Source organism: Vulpes vulpes, chromosome 15, assembly GCF_048418805.1.
Source record: "Vulpes vulpes isolate BD-2025 chromosome 15, VulVul3, whole genome shotgun sequence".
Taxonomy (NCBI): Eukaryota; Metazoa; Chordata; class Mammalia; order Carnivora; family Canidae; genus Vulpes; species Vulpes vulpes.
This window is the reverse complement of record NC_132794.1, coordinates 89,616,089-89,627,529: the sequence shown is the minus strand read 5'-3', so window position 1 is coordinate 89,627,529 and position 11,441 is coordinate 89,616,089. Positions and strand designations below refer to the sequence as shown.

At 45.0% G+C, this 11,441-nt stretch overlaps 1 protein-coding gene and 1 long non-coding RNA gene across 5 annotated transcripts in view; one reads left to right on the top strand and one right to left on the bottom strand.

Annotated features, from left to right (window-relative positions):
- Positions 1–3,136: 3,136 nt before the first annotated feature.
- On the bottom strand, positions 3,137–9,528 carry LOC112914682 (uncharacterized). The gene is made up of 3 exons (XR_003233915.2): positions 9,259–9,528; positions 6,202–6,331; positions 3,137–5,873 (listed from the first exon to the last, which is right to left on the bottom strand). It is a non-coding gene; the product is annotated as an uncharacterized lncRNA (long non-coding RNA).
- The window catches only part of HPSE2 (heparanase 2 (inactive)), a 635,705-nt gene continuing 630,515 nt past the window's right edge, over positions 6,252–11,441 (top strand). For 2 of the 4 annotated variants that reach the window (XR_011997530.1, XM_072739739.1), the window contains exons 1-2: positions 6,282–6,785; positions 9,819–9,976. Coding sequence is in view for 3 of the 4 variants with exons in the window: in XM_072739739.1 (XP_072595840.1) it covers positions 6,496–6,785; positions 9,819–9,976 (448 nt within the window). In the remaining variant the exon portion in view is untranslated. Of the gene's footprint in view, positions 6,786–8,423; positions 9,255–9,818; positions 9,977–11,441 lie in introns of those variants that run through there. The other 2 variants (XM_025991733.2, XM_072739738.1) reach the window with 2 other exon arrangements.

Here is an 11,441-nt window from a genome sequence, read left to right as displayed (position 1 = left end):
GAACAAAAGAAAATGCAATCATAGTTGGCACTCATTGGGGGTCAACAAACGCAACTATGTTCCCTGCAAAAGTTTTATTACAGGTTTCATATTTCAATGTAGATACTAAAATAGGAGATATACTGAGATAAATAGATAAGATTTATAAAGGGGTGCCTGGGTGGCTCAGTCAGTTGAATGTTTGACTCTTGGTTTCGTCTTAGATCATGGTCTCAGGGTCATGGGATTGAGGCCTGCATTGGACTCCATACACCACATGGGGTCTCCTTGTCCCTCTCCCTTTGCTCTTCCCCTGACTTGTGGTCTCTTCCCCCACTCTCTCTCAAATAAAAAAAAAATAAGTAAAATCTTAAAAATAATTTATATATATTTCATCTTCTTAGAAATTATCTTTAGCATCAATTAAATACTTAGAATTATCTGACTAGGAAAGCAGTATAATGGAAACTGCTGTATGTATAAATAACTTACAGTGAATGAACTTATAGAATATGTGAAAGGCAATCTGAATTTTTTAACTGGGACATTATATGTAAAAAGTTCTCAGGTATTTTTGGTAACAAAGATAGCAAGAGACTAGTCTGATTATCAGTCAGTAGAACTGGCTTTAGCCTTAGATTCTTTAAGAAACTGCATTTTGAACTTTATTTTTTTAGTGGTGGGGAGGGGCAGAGGGGGAGAGAGATATTGATCATCTTAAGCAAGATCCACACTCAGTATGGAGCCTGACAGTGGGCTTGATCTCACAACCCTGAGCCTAAACCTGAGGTGAAATCAAGAGTCAGACATTTAACCAACTGAGCCACCCAGGTGCTCCAGTATTTCGAACTTTTTGACTTTCTATTTCCTTACCAGAGTTATGAGGATAAAGCTTGTCCTATCTATGCTATAAGCATAAAACAGAATGTATACCTATAAGTTATTAGACTATTTCAAATTCTTAGGTTTCAGGTATATAAATTTCTTCCCACCTTATCTATGCAAATTATAATTGTTTCTACCATGAAACCCAACCAGTGAAAATGATGGTTGAATAATAGCTAAGTGCCAAGAACTAAAGACATTATCTCATTGAGTTCTCATAGCACATGTGGAGGGAAGTATTCTTAAGCCTATTTTGTAGATGGGGAAATTGCAGCTCAGCAAGAATAAATGACTTGTTCAACAAAGGTCACATGAACAGATAGTAAATTCTGAACTGAGTTTAAACAGTTCAAATCTATTGAACTCTAAAGCCCATGCAATTTCCAGTAAAACATGATGCTTTTCAGGACTAATCTGAATGTACAAAAGGCAAAATGGGCTAGGATGGTAAAATGACTCTTAATGAATGTGACTAAGGACATGAATAAATGTAATCCATTTTTCTGTTACTTAGTTTTCTACCTATAGCAGTTTCTCAAATAACTCTCATCCCTACCCCAAACATGCTAAGGGATTTTGAACTGAACTCTAATTAGAGTCAACTGCATTTATTATGGTTATGATCTTCCCCACATAAGTTTACTGCTTGATGGAAACAATGGGAAAAAAACCCCATCCAACTAGAGTTTTTTTATGTAACGAGGTAGAACAATCATAATTATAAATTCCTTTCCTCTTCAACTTTCCATATGGAGAAACTGTTGCCATCCCTTGTTCCCCTAAGCATGACAGAAACACAGTCTTTGTTATTCCCCAGCATTGTCCTTTGCCCACTCTTTTGCCTTCTCCTGTCTTAGTGGAAAACAGAAGGAGCCGTGTAAAACTTAATTAACTTTTTCTTCCTTTTTCAGATCCTAGGCACAGGCAGATGAGCATGCATCTTTTAACTATGTAGTACATACTTGCTTATTACTGCATTTATTGACTTTGTATTAGAATTGACCTTTTGTTTCAACTTTATAGTTTAAAGAACTTTATGAAGTTCTTTATATATAACTTAATTCTTGCCCCAGTCATCAGTTAAGGGGATGTATTTGTGGCAAGTGTAGAAGACAAGAAATAAGAGATAACAAGAAACCAGTAGCACAGTTGTATAATATTTTGGAATTCATAAAGCATTTTATCCATAGATAATCTTATTTGCTTCTCACTCTAGGATATTATATTAGTTTTACAGAGTAGGCAGCTGAGACAACAGTTATAAAATTTACCCAAGATCACAAAGCTAGGATCTGGCAAAATCAGTACTTAAACTCAGGTCTTCCAACTCCTAGTCTAAGGTTTTTTCCACTGTACAATGACAAACTGTTAAGGGGTATGCAGTATTTTAGCCACTTACAGTAGAGTGTGTTGGTTAAGAACACTGACATAGGCTTTGGAGTCAGGTCCTAGGTTTCAATCCTTGCTGCCACTTATTAGCAGTATATAATGAGGAAGTTGCTTAACATCTCTGAGTCACTTTTCTCATAAAGAAGCTAGGTATATAACTGAATTTATACCTACCTCTCAGATTTAATAAGATAATATAGGTGTAATTCTGAATATCATCATGGGACCACAAGGTCTCAATAAATAGTAGTCATTGTGGACAAGTACATACACAGTGATGAGACAGCAGGTTGGCTGCTATAGCTTCATGCTTCCCAGTTCCAATTATTGTGGCAAGAATTTTTTCTTGCTATTTGACATCTTGGTATAAATCTTCCAGAAGGGGAAAACAAGTATAGAAATGACTGTAGCTCTGAATGTTTAATAGAAAGAGAGCATGTAAAAAGCATGTATATCTTGCAGTAAGATGGCATAGAATCCTAGAGTGAGAAGCAAATAAGATACTGTATACTAAAAAGTAGAATTTGGCCATAAACACAGGATGTAGCATTAGCCCCAGTGATTAGCACTGGTACCCATATTGGTCACTGGCATATCTCTATTGGTCTGAGATGAAATGATAAAAAATATTATAGTGATTTTTCATGAAATTAAATTTATTGAAACACTTGGTTTTTATTTTTGACATACCATCTCAGCTTTTTTTTGTGCTATTTTTTTTTCTTTTGGGAAATAATAGTGATAAATAGTTGATAGATGTTTTTTAAGGTCCTTGCTAGACAAAATAAGTTGACAAATATATGTCAGCTCTTCCCCATTAATGTTTATTTTGAAATCCCATAGTCATAGTCTAGAAAACCATTGAATGAGTTAATCTTCAAGATTTCTTTTTTTTAAATTTTTATTTATTTATGATAGTCACACACACACACACACACACACACACACACACACACACAGAGGCAGAGACAAGGCAGAGGGAGAAGCAGGCTCCATGCACCGGGAGCCCGACATGGGATTCGATCCCGGATCTCCATGATCATGCCCTGGGCCAAAGGCAGGAGCCAAACCGCTGCACCACCCAGGGATCCCAATCTTCAAGATTTCTTACAGGTGTGAGAACCTAGACTCCTAGATATCAAAGGAATTTATCTATGAGGACTATTCGGTAACATCAGGAAGAGAATTTCTAAGGAGATGCAGCTAGTTCCCAGAAATTCACATTTTATACATAGGCCCCAGTTCTTATCTCTTAGGAAATTACAATTTAAGACAGAGATACAGGTCATTGCTATTCAGCACATAGAAACCAGGATAGAAACTAATCTAATATACAGATTAATAATGAGCTACTTATAACATATAATTTAGGATTAGATAGGAAGTAAGACAAAAACTGTGTTACAGGGAGAGGAGGCTATTTGGAAAGAATAGCCTTGTGAAGATCTTTATCCAAACTAGACCAAAGGAGCAAACAATCAGGTCATCTTGAAGTCAACCAGGGCTATCTGGAACTCCTTAAATGTTACTAAATGGCTTTCTTTGCCTCGGTGTCCTGAGGCTGTATGTGACTATAGAATTTCAATGGCTGGCCTAAAGAAGATGGTTTTCATCAGGAATTAAAAAACAAAACAAAACACTGTTTTGTTGGTTTTGATTTTTGTACCACTATACAGGTTCTGATGAGAATATTAAATACTGATTAAAGTAACTAGGACACCAAACAATTATAGAATAGTTGAGTAAGTAAGCAAAAATCATGGGTAAAATTAAGAACGAGGCAGATTTTCATCATACCCAAGTTCATCCTTAGTCCCAAGAGTAGGTATTTTTGAAAGGTACATTAATTATAGACATCTAGTTGGGTGAGTGACGTATTTCATTTATGTGGTTGTCCTCTGGTCCCAATTAATGTGGCTTCTAAAAGTACATTCAATTGTAAGCCAGTGGGTGTTTAGGCCTTTGGAAAACCTGACTCCTTGTTAAACATATATAATCGATTTTAATTCTGAATACAGCAAATGAACTAACTAATGGCTTCTGAATTTGTAAGATAAGTACTTCCTGAAGGAGGTAACCAGGAAAATGCTAATAGCTGGGAAAACAAATTACTGAACAGAAACCTAAAAAACAGTTCACCATGACAAAAAAAAAATCTTATTTTTTTCCATATTTTTCTTGAAAGCACTATATGATTTTAGTGTGTTAAGCATGCTTTGATTTACCATTAATTTATTTCATAGACATTTATTGAGTGCCTGCTAAGTGCCTGGGTCTGGAGATACAAAGATAAATAAGAATCTTTGCTCACCAGGCTATTCATGTTCAAGGAGGTGCTCAGTGCACATATTAAAATTATAGTTAATTTCTATGGGAACTTATACCATACCACACACCCACACACACATATTTTAAAGGACTTAGGCGTGTCAGAAACTTTCAGGAACGGAAAGAAGTGGGCAGGCCTTAAGGGCTGAAGCCCACATCTAATACTTCAGCATATAACATTCTGGTTTTTAAAATCATCTTTAAATAATATGCCTTGGATTTCTTTCTTCTGTGTCCTCATTTTATGCAGTCCTACTTCTAGAAGGTCTTAGTGGCACTTCTCAGTCTAACCTAACCTAACTTCCATATTACTTGCTTGCTTAGTTTGATAGAAGCTCCTCAGAGAACTTCAGTTGAAGGTCATGCATTCCAGCCCTTTTCAAATTCCTTCATCCTGTCTGGGGGTATAGAGGGGAGACAGGTTGCCATTTCAGTGTTTGTGGGCTCTGAGACTGCCATTGCATATCCACTTTTGGGGAAAACCTTTGCATTTTGCATGTTTGATATCCGGAGGCCCTGGGATGTTCATGCATACCCACAATACATAAAGTAGTTATCTTCGTCTGCCAAATAAAAGGCCCATTTTGTTCCAGAAAGAATCTCAATGTGGGGCCTCAACTTTGCTGAGCACAGGAAACTGGGCCCGACTTCTTTCCCTTGATTAAGTTTGGGATCCATGGCTCCGCTTGAGAGGTGGTGTGGGTGGGGCTCAGTGAGCCAGGGCGGGTGGTGCATCACGCGACTCCTGGCGGACACTGGCTGCGACTCCTGGCTGAGTTTGAAAACCCAACTGTGTTACTCTGTTCCTTTCTGGCACTATAAAGGCGCACTTCCCTCGCAAGAGGGATAACCTCAGGGTCGACCTCAAGGAGGGCCTGGAAGAGCAAGTCTGCTTGCACAGTGGAGTGGCCACGCCGTGGTTCAGATGGGCGCAGCACCGCGCCGCGCAGACTATTCAAGCACCGACCAGTTTGCTTTGACTTGTCCTGAGTCAGCATATATTGACATTTTTTCCGTGGTTGCAGGCAGAACAGAGCCACGTGCAACCAGCCTGAGCTCTTTTGCCCCTACCAGTGAATAAGCCCTTTGACCGGGTCACTCTGTATTCCTTCTCGCTACCGTTTCCCCTACTGAGGTCAGAGGATGCTCTGTGTGGCTGCTCTACGCATAGCAGAGGTCCATACTTGTGTCCATGAAGTCTCCATCTGCACTCTTATGCTTTGGCAGGAATCACAGTCGCCGCTGAGGACCCCCCTGCAACTTAACCACTCTTATTCCTGCTCCTTCAACTCCTAGGGAAGGGCCCAGAACGGAAGAAATGCCTGATGCTGTCAGGAGAAACCCGCGCACGGCGGGTGCGCACTCTACTCCAGCGCGCCCAGGGCTGGCGCTGGGGCTTTCGTGTCGGGATTGAAGCTAGAACGGCCCTCCCCAGAGCCTCGCTGGGAGGGAAGTAAAAACAAGACGTCCCGCCCCGTACCCAAAACGTTACAACCGTACAGTTTCGGTCCCTCTCTCTGCTTCCTGACCCTAGAGGGTTAAATCAGGAGGGTACAACGCCACCCCTTCCTCCTACTTCCCGCCTCTATCCTCCACCCCCCCCCCCCACAACCCCCTTACCTTTAAAAAGTTAAAAAATGTCTGCAGTCGAAATCTCTTAAAGGGGCGGTGCTGGTGAACGAGTACTCTTGGCACGAGTCACTGAGAAGGCTGGCTAGGGGCGTGAGTTCGCTCCACCAGCACCAAAACACTGAAAAAAAAAAGAGAGAGAGAGAGAGAGAGAGAAAGAGAGAGGGGGGAAAAAAGGAAAGGAAAAAAAAAGTGGGGGGAGGCAGACAGACACACACTTTAGATAAGGACAATTAGTCACCAGTGAGACCCTGTAGGAAGAGAGGTTTAAATCAGAGGGATTTAATGAGGGTGCTCTGTGCCTTCCCTGAAGCCATGCCCTCCAGCAACTCCCGCCCCCCTGCGTGCCTAGCCCCGGTGGCTCTCTTCTTGGCTCTGTTGTTCCATCTCTCCTTTTCCTCCCAAGTTGGAGACAGGAGACCCTTGCCTGTAGACAGAGCTCCAGGTTTGAAGGAAAAGACCCTGATTCTACTTGATGTGAGCACCAAGAACCCAGTCAGGACAGTCAATGAGAACTTCCTCTCTCTGCAGCTGGATCCGTCCATCATTCATGATGGCTGGCTCGATTTCTTAAGGTAAGGCAGGGGCTTCCATGGATCATTTTTTTTTTTTTAAGTAACAACCCCCACCCCTTCCTATCCCCCATTCCAAAGGGGGAAGAAGAAGAAGAAAATCAAGCGGATCTCACAAAGAGAAGAAAAGAGGTTTTCCTCCTCCTGGAATATTTGCTGTGAGGCTTTAACTGGTGATTGAGAAAAGCAATGTTTTCTATTAAGATGCACATGTTTGCAATGCAGAAGGCATTTCAGAAACTTATCAGTTATGACTGAAAAAATGTTGTGCTTACATATATCCACAATTAGCCTCCCTGTCTCCTTCTGAAAAAGAAACAAGAGGTTCAGGGCAGTTACAAAAGCGAAGAAAAAGTCTCGAGCAACAAAGACCCGAGAGGAATGGGTGTGTATGCGTGTGTGTGTGCCTGTGTGTGCATGTGAGTGTTTAAGCGGGCTCGCACGAAAGTGGAATTTTCCACGGAAAGATCGATTTGTCAGTTCTCTCCCACTCCAAGACAGAAAATGAATTTAAGCAGAGACTGAGCGGTTGGCAGGTTGGATCGGATTTTTGAAGTTTTCTTTTATATCCTCCGCTGTCCTCTCCAGACTGCAGGACTTTGTTAGACGTTTTTTATAGACCGAATGGCCCCCCAGTCCCTCCTCCTTAAATCTCCTGCGGTAACTGCATAGTTTAGTTTTTCTTTAAAGAAAAAAAATTCTCGCTCCAGTCATAGGGTATATAAGGAGAGCCGAAAGGGTACTAGAAATACTCCGGGGATTTTTCCGAGGTCTGAACCCGGCACCAGCGGATCACCAAACCGGGTGGTTTGTGATCGTGGACCCCCCCACCCCACCCCCTTATTCAAGGGCTTGTAATCTAATTGGGCTCACTCTCTTCCTGGGTTGTTGCTGGTTAGCAGTTAGGCAACTACGATCCCTTCCCATCAGGGACAGAGTTGCAGTGTAAAAAAAAAATAAATAAATCGTCTGCAATGTCGAATTCAAGTGTTGAGTTATTAAAAATTCCCTCCAAATTGGATCCTCAGCTGTGGGCTCTCCCGAAGAGCCCCGAGCGCTCTCTCAGTCCCGCTTTTCTGCTCGGAGGCCGCGTCCGCCGCGCGTCTTTCGTGAGTATCTTTCACTCCCGGAGAAATCCGTTTTGCTGCTGCCGTGCTCAGCGCCGCGGTCTGCCGGGGCCTCAGCCGGGTCACTGGACGCGGCAGGTAGCGGGAGGCGCCACGTGGAGCGCTCCTTCCACGTGGAGCCAGCATTGCGGGAGGACGGAGTGGCTGGTGGTGGTGCTGCTACTGCCGCTGCTACTGCCGCTGCGGCCGTTTCAGTTCCTGGCGGTGCCTCCGCTGGGAAGGCGGGAAGAGCTGCGCGCGGCCCGGCTTCCTCCTCGGAAGTCCTGTCGTGGAGCAGAGCGCGTCTCTGGGCTTGTCGGTTGGTTGGGGGCGACGGGGGTTTTCCGAAATACACGCCCCACTTGCCTAGCACTACTCCAGCTGCGCGGACTCCTACGGGCTTTTTCCCTTCCTTCTTTTTAAAACCGTCTTGTTAAATGCATGCTGCAAAAAAAAAAAAAAAAAAAAAAAGATTCTGGAAGGCAGCTTTTCGGGGAAGAAGCCGTGGCGGGGCGCATTTGCATTGGCTGTGCAGGCTTCCGGATGGACGGTTATTGGAAATGCCTTTTGTGCGGGCCGTACTGGCGCGGACGGCTCCTCTGCCAGCCACCGGCCCACGCGACGCCCTGACTGCACGCGTCCTGGAGCGCAGTCCTGCAGCCCTCGGCTGAACGATGTTCGCGGCCACTGGGCTCCCCCGGGTGGTCTCCACTGTGTCAGCGGCTCTCCGAAGCTGCAGCCCCGGCTTTTTTCTTTCATATCCACCTCCGATATGATCCCGTGTGTTTTCTACATTTGGATTTGGATTTTCAGAACCCGAACCAGCAAAGCGTTAAAAATAACCGATAGATCCAGAATTTAACAGTCGCTCGCCTTAGTACTGAGAGTATTTGCACTGCTCCTTCTTTACCCCGCCCTGAAGTAGCTTTTGGCTTTTAAAAATATTTATTTATGGAAATCCTGAACCTAAATAAATGTAAATGCTTTTCTTCTGGTGCTCCTCGAATATCCTCCGACAAGCAGGTTCCATGTTTCGGCAAACTTCACTTTTTCCCCAGAGCTTGCTTCCAAAGGGCCCCACGTTAGGAATGAAAAAGATGGGAATTGAACTCGGAGAGTTGGAGAGGAGTACGTTACCTTTCCTCAAATCAAGGCTGAGTTATTTAAGGGACCGAAGAGACACTGCTTTTTACCGCGCAAGGCAGGGAGGGGGAGAGTTCCCAGAAAAGCAAGGATTTACCCCGGGAATCTCTTGTCCAGGGTTTGGGAGGTGGACGCGGTTGTTACAAGATAATGTTAAAGGAAAATCACCTTTAGCATTAAGGGAAAGCAACCACCACCACCACCACCACAAACTAGACCTCAGGTACCTGGTCTGAGAGAGGAGGCAGGTTTCACCTTATCCACAGAGGCTGCGGGCTGCGGTGCCCCTGCGGCGGCGGAGGCTGGCCTCGGCTCTCAGCCTCCAGGTTTGGCAGAAGTCGGACCCCGCAGTCCGCGCGCCGCGCGTCTCCGCCAGGAGCGCTTTCCCGGCGGCGGCAGGAGCTGGGCAGCCGCGCCTTAGCCGCGCTCCTAGCAAAAGTGCCCCCCCGCACCCCCCCCCCCGCGCTGTGTTCACAAACAGACTAACGGTTTGGAAAGAAGTACCTTTGGCGAGCGGCGTCGGGTTGTCTGAGGGAGGGGGCCGTGGCCGCCCGGGCGCGGGAGGCGTAGCCCGGGGAGCCGGGCGCACGCGAGATGCCGGGCCCGCGCGGTGGCGGGTGGCGGGTGGCGGGTGGCGGGTGGCGGGTGGGGGGTGGCGGGTGGGGGGGACGCCGCCTCCAGCCTCGGCCAGGTCGCTCGCGGGGAGTGGGAAGAGGGCCTGGTCGGTGCCTCGCGCCCCCTCGCCTTCCCCCCGGATCCTTTCCTCTCTCTTTCTCTACCCTTGCAGCTCCAAGCGTCTGGTCACCCTGGCTCGGGGACTTTCGCCCGCCTTTCTGCGCTTCGGGGGCAAAAGGACCGACTTCCTGCAGTTCCAGAACCTGAGGAACCCGGCGAAAAGCCGTGGGGGCCCCGGTCCGGATTACTATCTCAAAAACTATGAGGATGGTGAGAAACTTGCTTCCAGTCTAGCGGGGTGGGGAAGTTTGAGGATAGGAGCGAGCCCTCGCTGTGTGTGCGGCGGGGTGGGTGGGGTGGGGGTGGTCGCAGGCCAGGAGGGGAGTCTGGTGGAAGCTCCTCTGTAAAGCTGGTGGCTGCGGGCGAGGGGGTACCGGAGTGGGGGACCCCGGGCGTGGTTACGCAGAGGGGGTCCCCAGCTTGTCCCCGTCCCGGCTGCCGGCCTTTCGCCGCGCGCCTTGCTCCGAGGCCGAGATCTGGCAGGCGGAACAGTTGCTGGCCAGTGCAATGGGGAGAAGATGCAGTGGGTTTCTTGAGAAATGTCAGACAGGTTCATAGGCTACTAATGGGTCGGGGTCACGTTTCATTGTAAAAATTCTAGAAAAAAGTGCCTTTCTGTTTTTCTTATTTCTTGCTTTCCTGAGATGAGGGTATGGATGATACAGTCTCTTGTGAAATCCACTTTAAAGTTTTCTGAATAATCCCTTTTAGATTGAACCTTTGTTGGCCAAGGTTTGAAAATCCCCACAGGAGGTTCTCCTTCAGGTTGCCTAATCTTAGAGTCGTCTTTTTTTTTTTTTTTTTTTTTTTTTTTTAATGGGGTTGTAAATGCCAGCCTTTATTCTTGTCAGGATCAAATGAGTTAAGTGTTGGAAGGGGTTTGAAAACTCCTAATCATATGCCAGTGCGAGAGCCCAATATTTTTAGGTTTGAACAGTCTCATTTTTACTAGGAAAAAAAATGAAAATGGTATTTAAAATTTTTGTTGAAGGGATGTAGTGTTAATATATATGAATCTTCTTTGTGGGTAAGGAGACCTATTTCTTTTAGATAGTCCAGGTGGTAATTGGTGGGTCCTCAGCTACCAAGACTGTTTAGATTGTATAAAAGAGGCTTTGGTGTCCATTCTTGGAGGGTTATCTCTGCCCTGCTGTCCCTTTTCATAAGTGAGCCTCAGTTTTATTTTTAAAGGGCTCAAGGACAGGTTCTTAGAGCTCCATAGAGTTTATTACATCTTGTCTTGTAAATCAGCAAAATGAGGAAATGCTGATGTATATTCTGGAGTTTCACTGAATGGAGATTCTGGAGAGATAGTGGGATCTATTTCAAGGATGACTGGGAAAAAAAAAATTTTTTTTTAAGTGCCAGAATGGAGAAAGAGAGCAAGGCTGAGGCTTCTTGAGTTTAAAGCGTGAATAAGACTTACTCTTACAACATTTGCCAAAGTGTATAGGAGTTTAAAGCTATGTCTTTTCAAAGGTAAATGTCATTGCCATAAAAATGTGGATTGCAATAGATTTTGCTGTCACTCAGCATAAAATGTTGAAAGGTAAAAGATAATCCTGAACAGCAGCTCTGATGGTAATTTGACCCAGGGCCTTATAGCTCCCAGGGTCACTGTCAGCTCTGTGATCAGACATGAGAAGAGAAGGGAGAATATTAATGGTTTTCCTGG